This window comes from Oncorhynchus keta, chromosome 26 (assembly GCF_023373465.1).
Source record: "Oncorhynchus keta strain PuntledgeMale-10-30-2019 chromosome 26, Oket_V2, whole genome shotgun sequence".
Lineage (NCBI taxonomy): Eukaryota > Metazoa > Chordata > Actinopteri > Salmoniformes > Salmonidae > Oncorhynchus > Oncorhynchus keta.
Genome location: NC_068446.1, coordinates 21,115,492 through 21,136,642, shown reverse-complemented (window position 1 = coordinate 21,136,642; position 21,151 = coordinate 21,115,492). Strand labels below are relative to the sequence as shown.

General features: G+C 44.4%; 1 protein-coding gene and 1 long non-coding RNA gene across 4 annotated transcripts; one reads left to right on the top strand and one right to left on the bottom strand.

The window, feature by feature from the left end:
• Positions 1–164: 164 nt before the first annotated feature.
• Positions 165–20,963, top strand: LOC118359079 (flavin-containing monooxygenase 5-like). Of its 3 annotated transcripts, XM_035737302.2 has the most exons (11): positions 165–1,789; positions 2,049–2,215; positions 2,384–2,572; positions 2,679–2,844; positions 7,837–7,979; positions 8,149–8,348; positions 8,845–9,078; positions 14,315–14,436; positions 14,658–14,730; positions 14,954–15,202; positions 15,297–20,963. In XM_035737302.2, the coding sequence occupies exons 2-11, from the start codon at positions 2,084–2,086 to the stop codon at positions 15,451–15,453; spliced, it is 1,665 nt and encodes a 554-aa protein (XP_035593195.1). In that variant the 5' UTR covers positions 165–1,789; positions 2,049–2,083; the 3' UTR covers positions 15,454–20,963. The 3 variants fall into 3 exon arrangements, with proteins under 3 accessions (XP_035593195.1, XP_035593196.1, XP_052336343.1); XM_052480383.1 differs by lacking the exon at positions 165–1,789 and having other exon boundaries at positions 2,069–2,215; positions 2,366–2,572; XM_035737303.2 differs by lacking the exons at positions 14,315–14,436; positions 14,658–14,730; positions 14,954–15,202; positions 15,297–20,963 and adding an exon at positions 9,837–11,036.
• LOC127912020 (uncharacterized) lies at positions 6,003–7,302 on the bottom strand. Its single transcript, XR_008080148.1, has 3 exons — positions 6,846–7,302; positions 6,637–6,696; positions 6,003–6,137 (listed from the first exon to the last, which is right to left on the bottom strand). It is a non-coding gene; the product is annotated as an uncharacterized LOC127912020 (long non-coding RNA).
• Positions 20,964–21,151: the final 188 nt, after the last annotated feature.

Sequence of the window (21,151 nt, the reverse complement as noted above, 5' to 3'; positions counted from 1 at the left end):
TACAGTATATATGTGTAACAGACGCCTCAAGTCCTCAACTGGCAGCTTCGTTTAATAGTACCCGCAAAACACCAGTCTCAACGTCAACAGTGAAGAGGCGACTCTGGGATGCTGGCCTTCTAGGCAGAGTTGCAAAGAAAAAGCCATATCTCAGACTGGCCAATAAACAGAAAATATTAAGATGGGCAAAAGAACACAGACATGGAACAGCGATATGGCTTTTTCTAAGTTTTGACCCATGCTTTTCTGAAGGAAGAGTAGCACTGGCTCTGGAGCAGCATGTGTACACGCTGTGTCCTTGTGGAGTCTGGAGTCGCTAGGGCAACTGGCCTACCTGCTCTGCTTGGAGAAGGGGAGCAGGCCAGGGGATGCGACCCCTGTCAATACACAGCTTGACTCACCTGTTCCCGTTTTCTCCAGTTGTGCTATTTACAAACAAACACATGGTTCAACTGTTTTGGGGAACTATGGTAAGCTTCATGATATAAAATAATGTGATCTGCTTTATCTCCTAACGTATTACATAAGTTGACTGCAGGTATTTACTTAAAAAAGTATCTACTAATATTAACATGAATTGAAAAACATAAAATAAATAGTTTCAATGGTATTAAAAAAAACAGTCCCTGGCTGCGGTCTCCAGCCCAAGCCTACTCTCACCCTATTACCTCAACCTCTATCCTCCTCCCTCATCTACCTTATCTCCAACCTCACTCGAGGACAGCCTTATCACCACCCTCCTCTCATCCATACACCTACACTCCTCCTCTCCTCAGCAACCTACAGAGAGCCTGAATACCACCCCCTTCCTGTCCTGTACTACATGATCTGCAAACATTATTCTGTCATTCCTTTGCTGAGAAGTTTATATTGGAGACAAGACTGTCAACGAATGTAATGTAAATGGACTGTGTGTATGATATTTGTACATGAGAACTAAGTAGAAAGACAAACCAGACAAAGAGATTCTCCGGTACTTTCGTATACTTTTTAGTATGTAGTTCTGAAAGTAGTACTCACGAGCTAAAAGTGGCCCCCTGAAAATGGCATACTATGTGATATATGTGCAGATATGTGCACCATGTTATCTCTGTCTGTCCGTCCGTCCGTCCACTGAGCCGTTGGGCCCGCCCTGCAACCTCTTTGGATATGCTGGGGTGGCCTCTTGCTAGCTGTCACTCAAATGCGAGGCTAGAACTCAAATTGCTAGGGCGTTGGCCCAGGGGAAATTTATGTAAAATGATGCAGCACAGCTTCAAGAAAACAATCACTTTCAAAGTAGGAATTTTTGGCTAATTGATGTAAAACAGCAATTCTGCTCATAGATTATGCATGTATGAACTACACATTGACACATCCAAAGCGGGATGTTTAGAAAATATTTTCTTTGTTGCCAAAGTAACTAAGAAGCATGTATTTAGTGCTGCTTCACCTCATTTTTAATCCCATAAAGATCTTCCCAGTATTTCTGTGTGGAAAGAAACATGAATAAATAAGTCAGCACTATCTTACATGTCCACCCCTTCTAGGGGATTCTGTCAAAACACGTTAAAGGCAACATTGTGGATGGTGAGATGAGTTCATGTTAATGAATCTCAGGTAGATTCAATTGAGCTCTGTGGGATAGTAACAAAGTCGCAGGTTTTATGTAACTGTGTCAAGTAAAGGGTTAACCTATAGGACACTCCCCTACCCTGCTTTTGGTTCACTTCCTAATTTGTGAACTTTACTCTGCTAATACACAGTTCCAGTCAGAACTACTCCATTTGAGAGGGAGTCTATGGATCAGGTGAGTACAGTCGCTGGTTGAGAGTCAACTGATTTTGATGAGTTTGCATTCTTATTCAGGTTTATGAAATTGTATTTAAAAAAAATCTGTAGTGATTCTGTTGGTAGAATGAGTTGGACATTTGTTGGTTTAACCTGCCACTGCAGACAGAGGAAAGATAACAGGGATCTATGGGGTGATGCAATGGTTTCTCAATAGGCTCAGTCAGTGGAAACTAAATTAGAGCGTCTGTCACATCAGCCTCCTATTGTGTCTCCAGTCCTCTGCAGAAAGACAGACCGACACACAGGTAGTATGTCCCAACGTGTGGCAGTGATCGGGGCGGGTCCCTCAGGTCTGACCAGCATCAAGAGCTGTCTGGAAGAGGGTCTGAAGCCCACCTGCTTCGAGAGCAGTGATGACATCGGGGGGCTGTGGAGGTTCAAGGTGAGGATATGAGGAAAGGAAACCCACTTTGGACTATAGAGATGCACATCTCGTAACTACATCACCAGCAGTGTTCCTGGTTGCACCTGAAATTACACCTTACTCAGAGCCCTATTCGGGGGGAAAAGGCCATTTTAATAGAAAATAAAGTAATTTGTGTGTCCACAGGAAACCCCTGAGCCGGGCCGCTCTAGTATCTACCGCTCTCTGGTGGCGAACACCTCCAAGGAGATGATGTGTTTCAGTGACTTCCCTATGCCAGCTGACTACCCCAACTACATGCTGCACTCCCAGCTGCTGCAGTACTTCAGGCTTTATGCTCAACACTTTGACCTCCTCAGACACATCACCTTCCAGGTCACAAATCTCTTTCGTCTTTTCTCTCTCCCCCTCTCTTCTCACCTTGATGGACCTCTCCCAGTCATTTAGCCTCTACACGACTCTGTTACTGTGTGTGTTTCAGACCAGCGTGCTGACTGTGAGACAGAGGCCAGACTTCAGTCGTTCAGGCCAGTGGGAGGTGGTGACAGAGAACAGGGAGGGACAGGAGCAGAGACACATCTTTGACGGGGTACTGGTTTGTTCAGGACACTACACACAGCCTGTCTCACCGCTAGACCAGTTCCCAGGTCAGTTTAAAGCATCTAAACACTATACACGATCTATACACTATACCCTATATACAGTTTTGATACACCCTGTCGTGTCTTTGGCTATGCCGGATTAAGTGATATCAAAGCAATTCAAATTTATTTATATAGCCCTTCGTACATCAGCTGATATCTCAAAGTGCTGTACAGAAACCCAGCCTAAAACCCCAAACAGCAAGCAATGCAGGTGTAGAAGCACGGTGGCTAGGAAAAACTCCCTAGAAAGGCCAAAACCTAGGAAGAAACCTAGAGAGGAACCAGGCTATGTGGGGTGGCCAGTCCTCTTCTGGCTGTGCCGGGTGGAGATTATAACAGAACATGGCCAAGATGTTCAAATGTTCATAAATGACCAGCATGGTCCAATAATAATAAGGCAGAGCATTTGAAACTGGAGCAGCAGCACAGCCAGGTGGACTGGGGACAGCAAGGAGTCATCATGTCAGGTAGTCCTGAGGCATGGTCCTAGGGCTCAGGTCCTCCGAGAGAGAGAAAGATAGAGAGAATTAGAGAGAGCACACTTAAATTCACACAGGACACCGATTAGGACAGGAGAGGTACTCCAGATATAACAAACTGACCCTAGCCCCCGACACGTAAACTACTGCAGCATAAATACTGGAGGCTGAGACAGGAGGGGTCAGGAGACACTGTGGCCCCATCCGAGGACACCCCCAGACAGGGCCAAACAGAAAGGATATAACCCCACCCACTTTGCCAAAGCACAGCCCCCACACCACTAGAGGGATATCTTCAACCACCAACTTACCATCCTGAGACAAGGCCGAGTATAGCCCACAAAGATCTCCGCCACGGCACAACGCAAGGGGGGCGCCAACCCAGACAGGAAGATCACATCAGTGACTCAACCCACTCAAGTGACACACCCCTTCCAGGGACGGTATGAAAGAGCCCCAGCAAGCCAGTGACTCAGCCCCTGTAATAGGGTTAGATGCAGAGAATCCCAGTGGAAAGAGGGGAACCGGCCAGGCAGAGACAGCAAGGGCGGTTCGTTGCTCCAGAGCCTTTCTGTTCACCTTCCCACTCCTGGGCCAGACTACACTCAATCATATGACCCACTGAAGAGATGAGTCTTCAGTAAAGACTTAAAGGTTGAGACCGAGTTTGCATCTCTTACATGGGTAGGCAGACCATTCCATAAAAATGGAGCTCTATAGGAGAAAGCCCTGCCTCCAGCTGTTTGCTTAGAAATTCTAGGGACAATTAGGAGGCCTGCGTCTTGTGACCGTAGTGTACGTGTAGGTATGTACGGCAGGACCAAATCAGAGAGATAGGTAGGAGCAAGCCCATGTAATGCTTTGTAGGTTAGCAGTAAAACATTGAAATCAGCCCTTGCCTTAACAGGAAGCCAGTGTAGAGAGGCTAGCACTGGAGTTTTATGATCATTTTTCTTTGTTCTAGTCAGGATTCTTGCAGCCGTATTTAGCACTAACTGAAGTTTATTTAGTGCTTTATCCGGGTAGCCGGAAAGTAGAGCATTGCAGTAGTCTAACCTAGAAGTGACAAAAGCATGGATTAATTTTTCTGCATCATTTTTGGACAGAAAGTTTCTGATTTTTGCAATGTTACGTAGATGGAAAAAAGCTGTCCTTGAAATAGTCTTGATATGTTCTTCAAAAGAGAGATCATGGTCCAGAGTAACGCCGAGGTCCTTCACAATTTTATTTTAGACGACTGTACAACCATTAACTACAAGGTCCGATAGGAATTCAGGAAACTCAATGAGGAACGCTGTGTATTGAGTAGGCTGCATAGATTTCATGACTAGAAGCTCAAAAGACGAAAACTTATTTTTTATTTATTTTGTCAATTGAAATTTGCTATCGTAAATGTTAGCAACACCTCCGCCTTTGCGGGATGCACGGGGGATATGGTCACTAGTGTAGCCTGGAGGTGAGGCCTCATTTAACACAGTAAATTCATCAGGCTTAAGCCATGTTTCAGTCAGGCCAATCACATCAAGATTATGATCAGTGATTAGTTCATTGACTATAATTGCCTTTGAAGTAAGGGATCTAACATTAAGTAGCCCTATTTTGAGATGTGAGGTATCATGATCTCTTTCAATAATGACAGGAATGGAGGAGGTCTTTATCCTAGTGAGATTGCTAAGGCGAACACCGCCATGTTTAGTTTTGCCCAACCTAGGTCGAGGCACAGACACGGTCTCAATGGGGATAGCTGAGCTGACTACACTGACTGTGCTAGTGGCAGACTCCACTAAGCTGGCAGGCTGGCTAACAGCCTGCTGCCTGGCCTGCACCCTATTTAATTGTGGAGCTAGAGGAGTTAGAGCCCTGTCTATGTTGGTAGATAAGATGGGAGCACCCCTCCAGCTAGGATGGAGTCCGTCACTCCTCAGCAGGTCAGGCTTGGTCCTGTTTGTGGGTGAGTCCCAGAAAGAGGGCCAATTATCTACAAATTCTATCTTTTGGGAGGGGCAGAAAACAGTTTTCAGCCAGCGATTGAGTTGTGAGACTCTGCTGTAGAGCTCATCACTCCCCATAACTGGGAGGGGGCCAGAGGCAATTACTCAATGCCAACACATCTTTCTAGCTGATTTACACGCTGAAGCTATGTTGCGCTTAGTGAACTCTGACTGTTTCATCCTAACATCGTTGGTGCCGACGTGGATAACAATATCTCTATACTCTCTACACTCGCCAGTTTTAGCTTTAGCCAGCACCATCTTCAGATTAGCCTTAACGTCGGTAGCCCTGCCCCCTGGTAAACAGTGTATGATCGCTGGATGATTCGTTTTAAGTCTAATACTGCGGGTAATGGAGTCGCCAATGACTAGAGTTTTCAATTTGTCAGAGCTAATGGTGGGAAGCTTCGGCGTCTCAGACCCCGTAACGGGAGGAGTAGAGACAAGAGAAGGCTCGGCCTCTGACTCAGACTCGCTGCTTAATGGGGAAAACCGGTTGAAAGTTTCTGTTGGCTGAATGAGCGACACCGGTTGAGCATTCCTTCAGCATTTCCCTCCAGAAACCGTGAGAAAGTTGTCCGGCTGCGGGGACCGTGCGAGGGGATTTATACTAACGTTACTATCTGTACTTACTGGTGGCACAGACGCTGTTTCATCCTTTCCTACACTGAAATTACCCTTGCCTAACGATTTGCATCTGAAGCTGGGCTTGAAGCACAGCTATCCTCGCCGTAAGGCGATCGTTCTCCTGTATATTATGAGTACAGCGACTGCAATTAGAAGGCATCATGTTAATGTTACTACTTAGCTTTGGCTGTTGGAGGTCCTGACGAACCATGTCCAGATAAAGCGTCCGGAGTGAAAAAGTTGAGGGAAAAAACAAAAATATAAACGGTAATTAAAAAGTAAAAACCGTAAAGTTGTCAGGTAGCAAAATAGGTTGGCAACAAAACGCACAGCAACACGTAAACAAGTCTGCAAGATATGACATGCTATTCTATAAAATATTTCTCCGTCATTAATATTACCTGATTGAGCTAATCATGTAAGTGTAATTATATAGAGAGTCGGGCACCACAAAATAATATTTATAGAGCTGTTATCTTACGAATAAACTCTTAAAGACCTGGTAATATTTTACATCAATAGCAGTCAATATTAATCGTCATCTTAATTCAGTCTCATCTGAAAGTTGTACATTCTTGGTTATCTGCACGAACCCTGGTTAACAAGTTGAATCAGCAATACAAAATTGGGTTTAATTATTTATTTATTAAATACCTAACTAATCACACGGAATTACATATACAAAGAATGAATCATACCTTGATTACAAATTGCGTCATAAAGGAAAACATCCCGAGCGGGTGGAACAGATATGGCAGCTGGTTACACAAAAGAAAAGGGACTGGGTTTGAGTGAAAGAGCCGGAAGACTGAGGGACAAAGGGCAAAGCTGTGCTATCGTAAATACAGTAACTTATGCATTCTAAATTACCGCCCATTTGGAAAAGGAAAATGCAATAAATATTTACTCTGAGCTGCGCTTCGGTAGGTTGGTGGTAGATGGAAGACCGTGTTGCCCAACCGAGTCCTTTGAAGAATGTCTCTGCTGGTAAATTGAATACGTTGTTGTAACGTCGTTGTGTGGTAGACAGACTCTGTCTGTTCCTTCCTAACCTGCGTTTGCATCTGCTGTTGCTAACTCAACGGCTAGGAGGTATCACTTCTGTAGTGAATAAGAGTCAAAGTTCATACCATTCGCAACCAAAGCTCACGCTGATGTTGGCTTTGTTCTGTAGTTATTATCTGAACCATTCTGACATTGGACCTTCATCCTCGGAACAGGAGGTTATATTGTCGTCAAGGCTTTATATAGGAAGGGAGAGGAGGGCGTGTTTGAAAAGTTTTATAGCCCATGTCCCTTCACAGGGGCGGCCACTGATTGAGCAGAGCCCTACCTTATGAAAACCCAAATCTCACATTTTAGAAGCTAAAATCACATTTCATCCCATTACAAATAATTTCATATTCAAACATTAAAATTGAACAACAATTCCATATGAATCTGATAACTCTCATGTGTAGACTTTACACTGTAGAGTTTGTCATCTTATCATTGATGAGAATGTCTCAGATGACAACCGAACTGACATCATATTCATTAAGTACCATCGCATATGTTCAATTGGTTGGATTACCAGAATATAGTTCATTTTCCCCACCTACTGATGTTCCCAGAATCTCTATGTTAACCAAGGGGTTTGCAAATGTAACATCAGTAGGGTAGAGAGAGGAAAAAGGGGAGAAGAGGTATTTATGACTGTCATAAACCTACCCCCAGGCCAACGTCATGACAACCCATAGATGTGTCAACGTTTTGACCATAAGGTCCTCGACAATACTGTGTGTGGGTTTTTATTTTTTATTTTCTATGGCCTATGTTACATCTGTGAAGTGTTTTGGATGTGTGTAGCCAACAGGTACAATAACTCTTCAACCACCTGAGTGTTCTTTCCCATGCAGGCCATGAGTCGTTCCCTGGCCGCTGCCTACACAGCTGGGAGTATAAGGATGCTGATGCGTTTCGGGGGAAGAGGGTGGTGGTAGTGGGGATTGGGAACTCTGGAGGAGACATCGCTGTGGAGATCAGCCGGGCTGCAGAGAAGGTGGGGCTCACCTGTCACAGGAGGACATATTTAAGCTAATACTTTCTTGAAGTACAAAAGCGACCCAGGTTCAAACCCAGTGGTTCTCATACTGTAAAGTGAGTTTGGCCATTCATGTCTGTCTCTCTACTTCTCTGTTCTCCCTTTCCTTTTTTCTCTTACATCCCAGACCTTCCTGAGTACCCGTAAGGGGGCGTGGGTGTTAGCTCGTATGTCCAGTAGCGGTCTCCCACTGGACATGACGGCCATCTCACGGTTCACGGTCCTGCTAACCTCCCTGCTGCCCAGAGCGCTGGTCAACTGGGCTGCAGAGAGAACCCTTAATCACCGATATGACCACCGTCTCTATGGCCTACAGCCAACACACAGGTGATCAGCACCATATTAGAGCCAACACACAGGTGACCAGCACCCTATTACAGCCAACACACAGGTGCCCAGCACCCTATTACAGCCAACACACAGGTGACCAGCACCCTATTACAGCCAACACACAGGTGCCCAGCACCCTATTACAGCCAACACACAGGTGACCAGCACCCTATTACAGCCAACACACAGGTGACCAGCACCCTACTACAGCCAACACACAGGTGCCCAGCACCCTGTTACAGCCAACACACAGGTGACCAGCACCCTATTACAGCCAACACACAGGTGCCCAGCACCCTATTACAGCCCGCACATAGGTGACCAGCACCCCATTACAGCCAACACACAGGTGACCAGCAACCTACTACAGCCCGAAACAGGTGTGACAACTATCAGATCGGATTTGAGAGTTTGCACTATGGCAACATTTGAAAATATAAAAAACAAAGCCAAAAAAAAAAACAATCACTAATTTCTCTCTCTGTCCTCCCAGGCTGCTAGAGCAGAAGCCGCTGATCAACGATGACCTTCCAGGCCGTATCCTGCAGGGGGCAGTAGTGCTGAAGCCAGACCTGAGAGGGTTCCAGGGGTCCGGACTGCTGTTCCAGGATGGAACCACGGAGGGGGACATCGATGCAGTGGTCTTCTGTACTGGATACAATAGCACCTTCTCCTTCCTGCCCCCGTCACTATGTTCAGGACCTCGGGGGGATCTCAAGCTGTACAGGTACCTTTTATAATACTGGCTTGGACAGGTCGTCAAATCCTTACTTCCACTTAAGTGAAATTTTCACTCAGTCATGTATGGATGTCAATAGAGCAAGTTACATTTCAACTTTAGGGACAGTTTGTAATTTAGTGGGGCGGGGGGTTTGGTCCCACATAGGACAGGGTTGTCAAACCTTTTTGGGAGGGTTCTGTGTTTTTTTATCGGGCACAGGGAAGGGTAATGCATTCACCCTTCTGCAGGTTTTATGATGTAATGTCTTCCATCCTAGCCAAATTTCCTCATCTGCTTGCATGCTCCCACCTTATATCAAGGTGTTTTAGTACTTCCCTTATGCTCAGGCTATTCAACCGGCGGCCTGCGTGCCAGGACTGGCTCGTTCATTCATTTAGACTAGCCCTTTGATAAATTTTGACCCTTTAGTAAAATATCTGCAAATAAATCCCCACCAAAATCTGACTTTCAGTGCCAAAAGGACAAGCACTATTGTAGTTGTCTATAGTGTCGTTTTTAGTGGTTTCTAGTGCCTATGTGGCATGTTGATAATTGTTGCTTTATATTAATTTGGCTCTAGTGTTTGACTGGATTAAGCAACAAAATATTATGACCCCATTCCTTAAAGCTACAACCATTTTTGGGGTTGCACCTCGACTTTCTGGTTGAGTGCCCTCCACTTCCTTCCTAATTACTTTTAGCAACATTTCATTGTAAGAAAACTGCTTTATTGGTGTGTGTGTGTGCATTGATTTTTTATACAGTTCTTCTGAAGAATAATCACATGTGGAAAATGTCCGGCCCCCCTGCAATTCATCTGGCCCCTGTCATGACGTTGGCCTGGGGGGTAGGTTTATGACAGTCATAAATACCTCTTCCCCCCTGTTTCCTCTCTCTACCCTACTGACGTGACATTTGAAAACCCCTTGGTTAACATAGAGATTCTGGGAACATCAGAAAGTGGGGGGAAATTAACTATATTCTGGTAATCCGACCAGTTGAATATATGCGGTGGTACTTAATGAATATGATATCAGTTCGGTTGTCATCTGAGACATTCTCATCAATGATAAGATGACATAAATTCTACAGTGGAAAGTCTACACATCAGAGTTATCGGATTCACATGGAATTGTTGTTCAATTTAAATGTTTGAATGTAAAAGTATTGGTGAAGAGATGAAATGTAATTTTAGCTTCCAAATGAGAGATCTGGGTTTTCATAAGATTGGGGCTCTGCTCAATCAGTGAGCAGATTTGGACTCTGCTCAATTAGTGGCCCGCCCCTGTGAAGGGACATGGGTTATAAAACTTTTCAAACACGCCCTCCTCTCCCTTCCTATATAAAGCCTTGACGACAATATAACCTCCTGTTCCAAGTACGTGAGGTCTGCAGCCTCTGCGTTAAAAGGACTAACATGTCAACTACAGAACTAAGCCAACCTCAGCTTGAGCTTTGGTTGCGAATGGTATGAACTTTGAACTCTTATTCACTACAGAAGTGATACCTCCTAGCCGTTGAGTTAGCCACAGCAGCTGCAAACGCGGGCTAGGAAAGAACAGACAGAGTATCCCGTCTACCACACAACGACGTTACTACAACGTATTCAATTTACCAGCAGAGACATTCTTCAAAGGACTCGGTTGGGCAACACAGCCTTCCATCTACCACCAACCTACCGAAGCGCAGCTCAGAGTAAATATTTATTACATTTTCCTTTTCCAAATGGGCGGTAATTTAGAATACATAAGATAGCACAGCTTCTCTCTTTATCCCTCAGTCTTCCCGCTCTTTCACTCAAACCCAGCCCCTTTTCTTTTGTGTAACCAGCTGCCATATCTTCTTCCGCCCGTTCAGGATGTTTTCCTTTATGACGCAATTTGTAATCAAGGTATGATTCATTCTTTGTATATGTAATTCTGTGTGATTATTTAGGTATTTAGTAAATAAATAATTAAACCCAATTTTGTATTGCTGATTCAACTTGTTAGCCAGGGTTCGTGAAGATAACCAAGAATTTACAACTTTCAGATGAGACTGAATTAAGGTGATGATTAATATCGACTGCTATTGGTGTAAAATATTACCAGGTCTTTAAGAGTTTATTTGTAAGATAACAGCTTTATAAATATTATTTTGTGGTGCCCCGACTCTCTAGTTAATTACGTTTACATGATTAGCTCAATCAGGTAATATTAATTACAGAGAAATGATTTTATAGAATAGCATGTCATATCACTTAATCCGGCATAGCGAAAGACACAACACCCATGTAAGAATATAGTTGAATAGCCCTGCCATATACACTACGCTTTTCCACATGCTAACTATACCGCAGGTCAATATAGTCTACCAGTCTGTTTATCCTGCCCTCTAGCCACCATTCAAAGTAACAATAGTTGTATAGGTGGATAGTTTGTACAGAGGGGTATCCTATGAAGCAAGCTATATCTACTCAGGGTTTCCTAAAGTTAACCGGCTTCAGTTAGTTTCACATTCCAGCTCCGGCTTATCCGTACTACACCAGTGGATATTGCTTGTCCACCTGCCTCTAACTGAACTCTAGCAAGCTTGTAACTGCACATGCATGGGCGAGACAGTGCTACATTTTAATTTGTGCCAAAATGAAAGAAAAGTTATCTTACAAATTCAGCAAGCTATGGTGTGAAATATGCTTTCAGAAGTGCCGTCTTTATCTAATTACTTATCGTTAATGCCGTCTTTGGTGCGCTTACCAATGCACAAGCACTTTTTTTAATACTCCTATCGAAGACTTCACACAATGTAACAATTCAAAGTGCATTCTGTCTTCACTAAATGCTGATAATGTGATATATTTTACCATAAAAATTTTACAAAAAAAAACATTTGATTATTAAAATATTTAATCAGTCGTCGTCTTCAAATGAAGGGGATGTTGACCACCTTTGCAAAAGGGAGGGAATCTGATATCATTGGTCCTCAACTCGCAGCTTAATCATTTCATTCAGGGTAAGTGGAGTTAGCCGTGAGTTAGCCTGCCCCGGAGCAGGTTAATTCTGAAGGATTTGTTGCCATAGAAATTGACCTGCCTAAAATGTGAGCCACTTTCGTATTACCGGTTATCCTGAGTTAACTCTGAGTTGACCAAAGTTACCTCCTCAAACCTGCTTCATAGGATACCCCTCTGATCTTCAATAAGCTAACTACCACACATAAAATAATTTCAAGCTGAACCAATTTTCAATATAAGCGGAGATGCCAGGATCAGTTGTGGACACTCCAGTGGTGGCTCAGGGGGATTGTGATATGTACCGGTTTGGGTGGTTCTTGATACATTCTAGTGTAGTCGGTAGTAGGTGCCATTCTTGATACACATTGGAAACTGTTGAGTGTGAATAACCCAGCAGATTTGCAGTTCTTGACACACTCAAACCGGTGCACCTGGCACCTACTACCATACCCCATTCAAAGGCACTTAAATATTTTGTCTTGCCAATTCACCCTTTGAATGGCACACATACACAGTCCATGTCTCAATTGTCTCAAAGCTTAAAAATCCTTATTTAACCTGACTTCTCCCCTTCATCTACACTGATTGAAGTGGATTTAACAGGTGACATCAATAAGGGATCATAGCTTTCACCTGGATTTACCTGGTCAATCTGTCATGGAAAGAGCAGGTGTTCCTAATGTGTTGTACATCAGTGTAGCGTGAAACAGGACAAAATAAGCACCCTCTAATTGTTTTAATTTACTCTCAACAGTTTATAAGGTGTAGAAAGGCACAGTAGCAGGTAAGTCTGGCTGTATTTTAAGTTCTGATCCTGAGATGTGCTGTCTGTTGTGGATCATCATTCTCCCAAGTTGTCCTATAATAATGTGACCACGTGTCCCCAGCAGGCCCAGTTATTCAGGAAAGCATGCTCTGCCTCCTCTTCGATCCGAGCGGCTATTCCTTGTGCACGCAGAACCTAACGCTTCAATATAGCCTAAATATTTGTCTTAATTTTTAAAATGTATAACTTTTTATGTGTGTCATAAACACAACCAGTGACAATTTTAAAAAATCTAATTCAAAAGGCTCTTGTACCTGAACACGTTCGTCCAAAATATAATTCCAGCATCCAAACTGTGCAGTGGCCATTTGATGAATGGAAAGAGACATCTTCTGTTAGAAAACACCAAAAAGTGTAATGACATTCAGAGATTGCCACGCCTTTGATACTGGGTAGGCCTGCAAGGTTGGGAGGGATGTAGGCCTATTTTCTTTTTGTAGAGATTGACATAGTATTCTATTCGTTGCATTTTATATCATTATAGATATAGCATCAAAATGTTGCAAATCAGATTTCTACCTAGCTGATCATTGTCTGCAGCCGGCTCTGACTATAGTGTACTGAAAAGTCAGGGAGAGTTAGTACGTCTGCGTTGGTCGGCACACCCTCAACCTTCTGGCCTGTAGCCCTGTGTGGCATCGACTGGGCCACGAAAACATGCTGAAGTGGCAAAGTAGATATCCACGTTCATAAACACAGGGTTTGTTATTTGTGGTCATGAACGTCATTTTGAGTTAATTCTATTTCAGATAGGAAACACGACGTTTTTTTTTTTTAACCATTTATTAGAAAAAGATTATAACATGGAACACGTTAGTCTTGGCATTAGGCCTTCGGGATAGCTCACCACCAGAGTATTAATCATGTTGAGAAAGCTACGCTGTACCGATCTCCCTGCAGGAAGGAAACACAGAACCAAACAGGGAGAGGCTGTGGTGGTGGTGGCGGGTGGGTGCAAGAAAATGCAACTGCATTACTATCCATCAACAAACAGCAGTAGAGGTAGCAGAGAATGAGTGAGTAAAACTGATCAGCTAAATTGACCGCCATATGAAGGTAGGAAGTGTTTGTAGAATATGATTGGGGCAACATCAGCTGATGCACTCGTTCCCTGTATGAACTAGCGCTGAGCTTAATGAACATGAGGGGGGAGGGAGGGTGTGCAATTTATTTTACAGTACAATAGGAGGGTCACATGAGTATATATATTTTTTAATGACACTTCGAGTTGGACCAGCCTACCTATCCCCTCTCTTCCCCTCCCAGTACATTTCTAAACATCCCCAAGTGGATGTTAGGATTTGCACCTTTAAGATAAAGAAGACAGATCAACACTTAGTAGATGCCAGGGGGGAAATGGTGTCATACTGTATAATTAACTTGACGTTGCTTTAGGTAAAAGGGGTTGTGTTCTTTTATTCGAGACGGGTGTTCCCTCCAGCTCTCGAGCGCCCCACGCTGGCCATCATGGGTCTGTTCCAGACTAAAGGACCCATCTTTCCTGCTGTGGAGATGCAGGCCCGCTGGGTCACGAAGGTCATCGCAGGTACACACACACACCTGGTCTAAACTAATCTTGGCAACCCAAACCCTATAATCTCACAAACTACAATACCATTTATTTTACATAATCTGTCCACAAGAGATTAGGTTTAAACACACACACATTGGAGTGACACAAACCTGTCTCAAAATTAATTCCTGGCAAACACATACATACCTGGCAAACACAGCAAAGTTAGAATTCTTCGTGATTGTTTGTTGAAGGGATGACCCAGCTCCCACCACGGAAAACAATGCTTTCCAAAATCGAGACGGAGACGAAGAGGAACATGAAGAGGTAAACAACGTGAAGAAGATCTGCCTCAATACCAGTGGCCATTTGCCTTGCTTTGTCATGAGTGATTACCTTGCCTGTGAACTGCAGACTTGTCAGTTCCCAAATTTAGGGCCTAGTCTGTTCAAAGTGAAATGAAGGCCTACAGGTCCCAAACAGCTTCTCTCTCCTCCTAATTTCTCTCTCTCTCCCTCTCCTCCATTCTCTCCCCTTATCTCTCTCTCAGTTACCTGTGTCCCAGACAGGCAGCTCTCCATGTGGATTATATACCATACCTGGACTCCCTGGCTGAGCAGGTGGGGGTTCGTCCCAACATCCTAGGGCTGCTGCTGAGGGAGCCTAGTGTGGGGCTGCGTGTACTGCTGGGGCCCTGCACCCCTTACCAGTACCGCCTAAGAGGGCCGGGAAAGTGGGACGGGGCCCGACAAGCCATCCTCACTCAGTGGGAGCGCGTAGCCCAGCCCTTCAGAACCAGGTAGGTAGCCCAAAGGGTGGACGGGCAGATTCATTTCCCCTTGGGAATCAATAGAATATCATCTCCTATTTTGTATGTATTCATTCTATTCCAGGCTGGAGCCAGAACCCCCCAGGCCCTTGGTCCTTCTGTCCCCCTTGCTGATCACGCTGTCCGTGGGAGCTGTGATGCTAGCTGTGGTCCTCTCCCAGTGTAAACTGGCCTTATGTCTACAGGACCTACTACAGGACTCAACTCACCTGCTGGACTAGCTCTCAGCACTACTGTGAGGCTCGGAGTAGAAGAATCCTATATAGCAACAGATCTAGGATCTACATTAATACTCTATTGCCTTCACTATCGACCAGGCTCTTTGTTTGTTTTCTTCTCGTCAAGACCAGTATGCGGGGGATCTTTTTTCAAGCGTTTATTTTACACCTGCTACGTTAGGTTAGGCTGTATCTGACCTAACAGACTGCTTTTGTTGTCTTACAAAAACACTCATTAGGTGTGCTTGCTGAAAGGAAGTCCTCTCTAAAACTCTTACTCTCATTTGATTTCTTTGGTTAGCTCTAACACTTAAACTGCTTAAGCTATTAACATGAAACCAACTTTAAAAGGTGCAGACGGACCCGACTTAGCGTGCTTGAGAAATTATTTTTGATAATTCAGAGCAGATATTTATCACATTTATTTAAGATTCAAAGATGTTGGCAGAAGAAAATGGGGTGTCAGCTTTGACATGACCTTTTGATAATTGAACTCCAGTAAGAAGTGGATTTACACCCGGTAACAGAATTACATCATGGGTCCCTGATCTGTACTACACAGACAACATGGATAATGATGTATCCTGAATAGGAACACAAAGGTAGAAATATGCAATATCATATGGGTATTATTCTACACACGGGCTATTATTCTAATGAGCTCTGCCCTTAACAAGACCATATTTGGTTGGTCTGGACCAGACCAAATCTGAACCAATTATAGACATCTATGTTTCACAAATTTGGACATCACAGTACAGTAGAGTACAGCACAGCACATCACAGTAGAGTATTGTCAAGTATAGTTCAGTGGAGTATAGTACAATACATTATAGTGGACTCTAGGGTTCTCTACTGTACTATACTGAACTTCACTCGACTGTAGGCCTACTGTATGGAACTATACTCAACTTTACTTGTCTTTGCTGTACTATACTCTACTGCAGGAGTTGTTTTGCTTTGTGATCCACCAATTGAGGTGTCTTTTGAGTAGCGACCCACCATAAGCGTTGAGTGGTGAAGAAATATACACAGACCAAAGAATAAGTAAACAATATCATCCTTGCAGCAGAGAGAAAATGTTGCAATTTCAAAACTAATCTCCTGCAATTCCACATATCCTGTAATGGAGCTGAAAGAACATTTAGCCGTTTTAATGCCAATGTCCTGCAATTCTATGCATTTTACCATGCTGAGCGAAAAAATTGCAGTCTTTAAGCTAATTTCCTACAGTTCTAAGTATTTTGACATGGCTAATGCTGTTTTCTTATGCTCAAATATTATTATTTTTTAAATCAACAAGGGCCTGATTGTCTAGCTTTTATCTTGTTGATTGTATATAGAGTACCAGTCAAGAGTTTGGACACACCTACTCATTGAAAGGTTTTTCTTTATTGTTATTATTTCTACATTGTAGAATAATAGTGAAGACATGAAAACTATGAAATAACACATGGAATCATGAAGAAACCAAAAAAGTGTTAAACAAATCCAAATATATTTTGTATTTGAGATTCTTCAAAGTAGGCACCCTTGGCCTTGATGACAGTTTTGCACACTCTTGGCATTCTCTCAACCAGCATCATGAGGTAGTCGACCCCGGCCTCGAGGACGACCCGGAGGACGAGGCGCGGGGTGATCCGGGTGGAGGTGGTGGAAATCCCTCAAGAGGGAAGGATCTAAAATGTCCCTCCCCGGTACCCAGCACCTCTCCTCCGGACCGTACCCCTCCCAGTCCACGAGGTACTGCAGGCCCCTCACCCTGCGTCTCGAGTCCAGAATAGCTCGTACTGTGTACGCCGGGGACCACTCGATGTCCAGAGGGGGTGGAGGGACCTCCGGTACCTCACTGTCTTGTAGGGGACCAGCTACCACCGGCCTGAGGAGAGACACATGAAACGAGGGCTTAATGCGATAATAAGAGGGAAATTGCAATCTATAACACACCTCGTTTATCCTCCTCAGGACTTTAAATGGCCCCACACACTGCGGCCCCAGCTTCCGCCGTCCCCCGGTGCGAACACCGGGGCCTCACTGCGGTGGCGGTCAGTGTCTCTCTTCTGCCGTTCACTGGCCTGCCTGAGAGAATCCTGGACTGCCCACCAGGTCTCTCTAGAGCGCTGTACCCACTCCTCCACCGCAGGAGCTTCGGTCTGACTCTGATGCCACGGAGCCAGGACCGGCTGGTAGCCCAGTACGCATTCGAATGGCGACATATTCGTGGATGAATGCCGAAGTGAGTTCTGGGCCGACTCTGCCCACGGGACGTACCTCGCCCATTCTCCTGGCCGGTCTTGGCAATACGACCTCAGAAACCTACCCACTTCCTGGTTTACTCTCTCCACCTGCCCATTACTTTCGGGGTGATAACCAAAGGTATGGCTGACCGAGATCCCCAGACGCTCCATAAACGCCTTCCAAACCCGGGACGTGAACTGGGGACCCCGATCGGAGACTATATCCTCTGGAACCCCATAGTGCCGGAAGACGTGTGTAAATAGAGCCTCTGCAGTCTGTAGGGCCGTAGGGAGACCAGGCAATGGGAGGAGACGGCAGGACTTAGAGAACCGATCCACAACAACCAGAACGGTAGTGTTCCCCTGAGGTTGGGGAAGATCAGTAAGGAAATCTACCGAGAGATGGGACCATGGCCGTTGTGGAACCGGGAGGGGATGTAACTTCCCTCTAGGAAGGTGCCTAGGAGCCTTACTCTGGGCGCATACCGAACAGGAAGAGACATAGAGCCTCACATCCCTAGCTAAGATGGGCCACCAGTATTTCCCCCTAAGACCCCGCACTGTCCTATCAATCCCCGGATGACCCGCAGACGGTAGTGTGTGAGCCCACCGAATCAATTTATCACGGACACCAAGCGGTACGTAACTTTGACCGGTCGGACACTGTGTAGGCGCAGGTTCAACCCTCAACGCCCGCTTGATGTCCGCGTCTACCTCCCATACCACTGGGGCCACCAGCTGAGAGGCTGGAAGGATGGGAGTGGGTTCGATGGACCGGTCCTCGGTGTCATAGAGACGGGACAGCGCGTCGGCCTTAGTGTTGAGGGAACCTGGTCTATAAGAGATCGTAAATCTAAAACGTGTAAAGAACATGGCCCACCTAGCCTGACGCGGATTCAGTCTCCTCGCTGCTCGAATATACTCCAGATGACGGTGGTCAGTCCAGATGAGGAAAGGGTGTTTAGCCCCCTCTAGCCAGTGTCTCCACACCTTCAGGGCCTTTACCATAGCTAGTAACTCCCGGTCCCCCACATCATAGTTCCTCTCTGCCGGACCCAGCTTCGGACTGTTCCAGATAGCGTTGGCAGCAGACGAGGAGGCTCACACTCTCCTCACCCAAGGGAGCCGTACGCACGGTAGCCAGGTAGAGCTCTAGCTGGAGCAAAAATCCCTGGCACCCAGCCACCACTCCATCGTACTCCCTCGGGGGGGGAGAGACGCAGTGCGCTGGACCCAGAGGACGACGTAGGTGGAGTAGGTGGTGTCGGCTGTGGGGGAGCTGGGGTAGACGTCGGTAGACCACTCCTCTCCCATCGTTCCATCCTCTCCATCATCTGGTCCATCGCTGTACCGATCCGATGGAGGACAGCTGTGTGGTGATGGACGCGCTCTTCCATAGTGGGAAGAGGGGTGGTCGCTGCTCCTGCTGACTCCATTTTGGTAGTGCAGGCTTCTGTTATGATAACTAGGAGTGGTGGGTGGAATCAGGCGCAGAGAGCAGGGTTCAGTCGTTTGTCAAATTTATTCACCAGCGCAACAAAAACGGTCACGCCAACACACAGGGCGTATACAAGTTACCAGTCCAAACAACAGGACAAAAATAGTCCGGAGAATAAAGACACAAACAAATAACACCATCCAACAGAGTAACAAGAAACAAGCCCGCACAAATACCCAGCGGGCCTAGTGCCCTTAAATAGCCTACAAACAAACCCTAACACAAAACAGGTGTACCCAATTACCCAATAACCAAAAACAAACGGAAAGGGAATCGATGGCAGCTAATAGGCCGGTGACGACGACCGCCGAGCACCGCCCGAACAGGAAGAGGCACCATCTTCGGCGAGGTTCGTGACAGTAATGGAATTACAAGGCACAAAGCAATGTTTCTTAAACAATAGGCAAATCATTTCTCAAACTAAATGTTGATATTAGTTGTCAGGGGTCTTTACTTCAACATTATTGTGTTTTGATGTATTTCTAATACCTTTTAAGACTTTTTCTGGTAGATATTTTCTAAGACCCCTTTTCCATCTTTTTGACCAGAAATCAAGGCCATTACTTATGCCTAATTTTTAAAATAGAAATGCCTTAATTTCCCAAAAATATAGACTCTTAGCTTTCATTTGACACCCAATTTGATATGCTCCTGTGAACTTCACATGTTGGTGCTCATGAGTCCTTTTACATGGAAATTACCATACATAATTTAACTACATCAACATTTAAGATCAACCACAACGCATTTGAATGGCAATCAAGGGGCCATAGACTTTAATGTTAAAAATCATAAAAATGGACACGCTACTATTCTAGAACCACCATCAACTCCAAACCAACATTGAAATGTGCAGACTGACCCAATTTAGATTGTTTACATACTACATTTTGTTACTGTATATACTTTTTGACCTATAATCATTTAAAATGTACATAATATACATTACAGTCAGTGGTTTCTATGAGAGGTAGATATTCACAGTAACACTGCTTTCTAACCATTCAAGCAAGAAACACCAAAACCAATTTCAGGATGATGGAAACACTTCACACATTCATAGATTATTTAATTCCTCCATCCTTTTAAGGGTACAATGATGCCTTTTTCTTTTTTTTAAATCTCAGTATCAAATTACTTCTGGGTAACAATTAAGTACCTTACTGTGATTGTTGTAAATGAAAATGGTCAAAAAGAAACAAAAATAGCTAGAATTTTGCTAGGACTGTCTGGGAGTGGTCTCAGTGGGGAGGGGAAAACTGAACTAGCTGTTATTGGCAGAGAGGTTTGTAACGCTCTTTCATATTGGTCTATTAACTCATTTATTTTTCAATCAGCTCTTACACTAAAAGGGCATTATCATAATTTTCACAATTTCACAGTATTATTCCAAATTTAAGAACAGAGTGGTAGACAATTGAAATGAAACTGCTCTTTAACCATTTCCGCTACAAACATGAACACAACTTTAACATTTTCAAACTTTATAAATGATGACTATTAAAATCGGCCTAAATTAGCATAAATAACCAATAGTAACTCTTGGACCGTTCAAGCTTGAACATGTTCTGGCTATCCTATCCTTTTCAATCAATCAACACTTCAAGACAAGCTAGCAAGCACACACATTTTATTCAGGAAATGTACTTTTCTAGTTATTATTATTCGTCTTCCACTGCCAATGTGTGTTTCTTGTGCTCCCTTGTTTGTATTATCAGTGTCTAATGGTAATGGTACTCCCTGCTTAAATAAATGAAAATAAATAACATTAAACCATCCTTCATAGTTGTTAGCCTTTACCCTCTAGTTTGTACTCTTGAAGCTATGTCCAGCCTCTGTCTGTACCTGTTCAACGTTCAACCAAAGCAACATCCTACTGAAGGAGGCATTGTTGCAGTTTAGAAAGATATGTATTTGGCATTTAAACAGTGACAAAGGAAATGTAAAACAGTGCGTGATGAGGTTC

Coding starts and splice junctions, on each gene's coding strand:
- LOC118359079 (XM_035737302.2), top strand. CDS start 2,084: ATGTCCCAACGTGTGGCAGTGATCGGGGCGGGTCCCTCAGGTCTGACC. Junction 14,731..14,953: donor ACGAAGAGGAACATGAAGAG/GTAAACAACGTG, acceptor TCTCTCTCTCAG/TTACCTGTGTCCCAGACAGG. Junction 15,203..15,296: donor GCCCAGCCCTTCAGAACCAG/GTAGGTAGCCCA, acceptor ATTCTATTCCAG/GCTGGAGCCAGAACCCCCCA.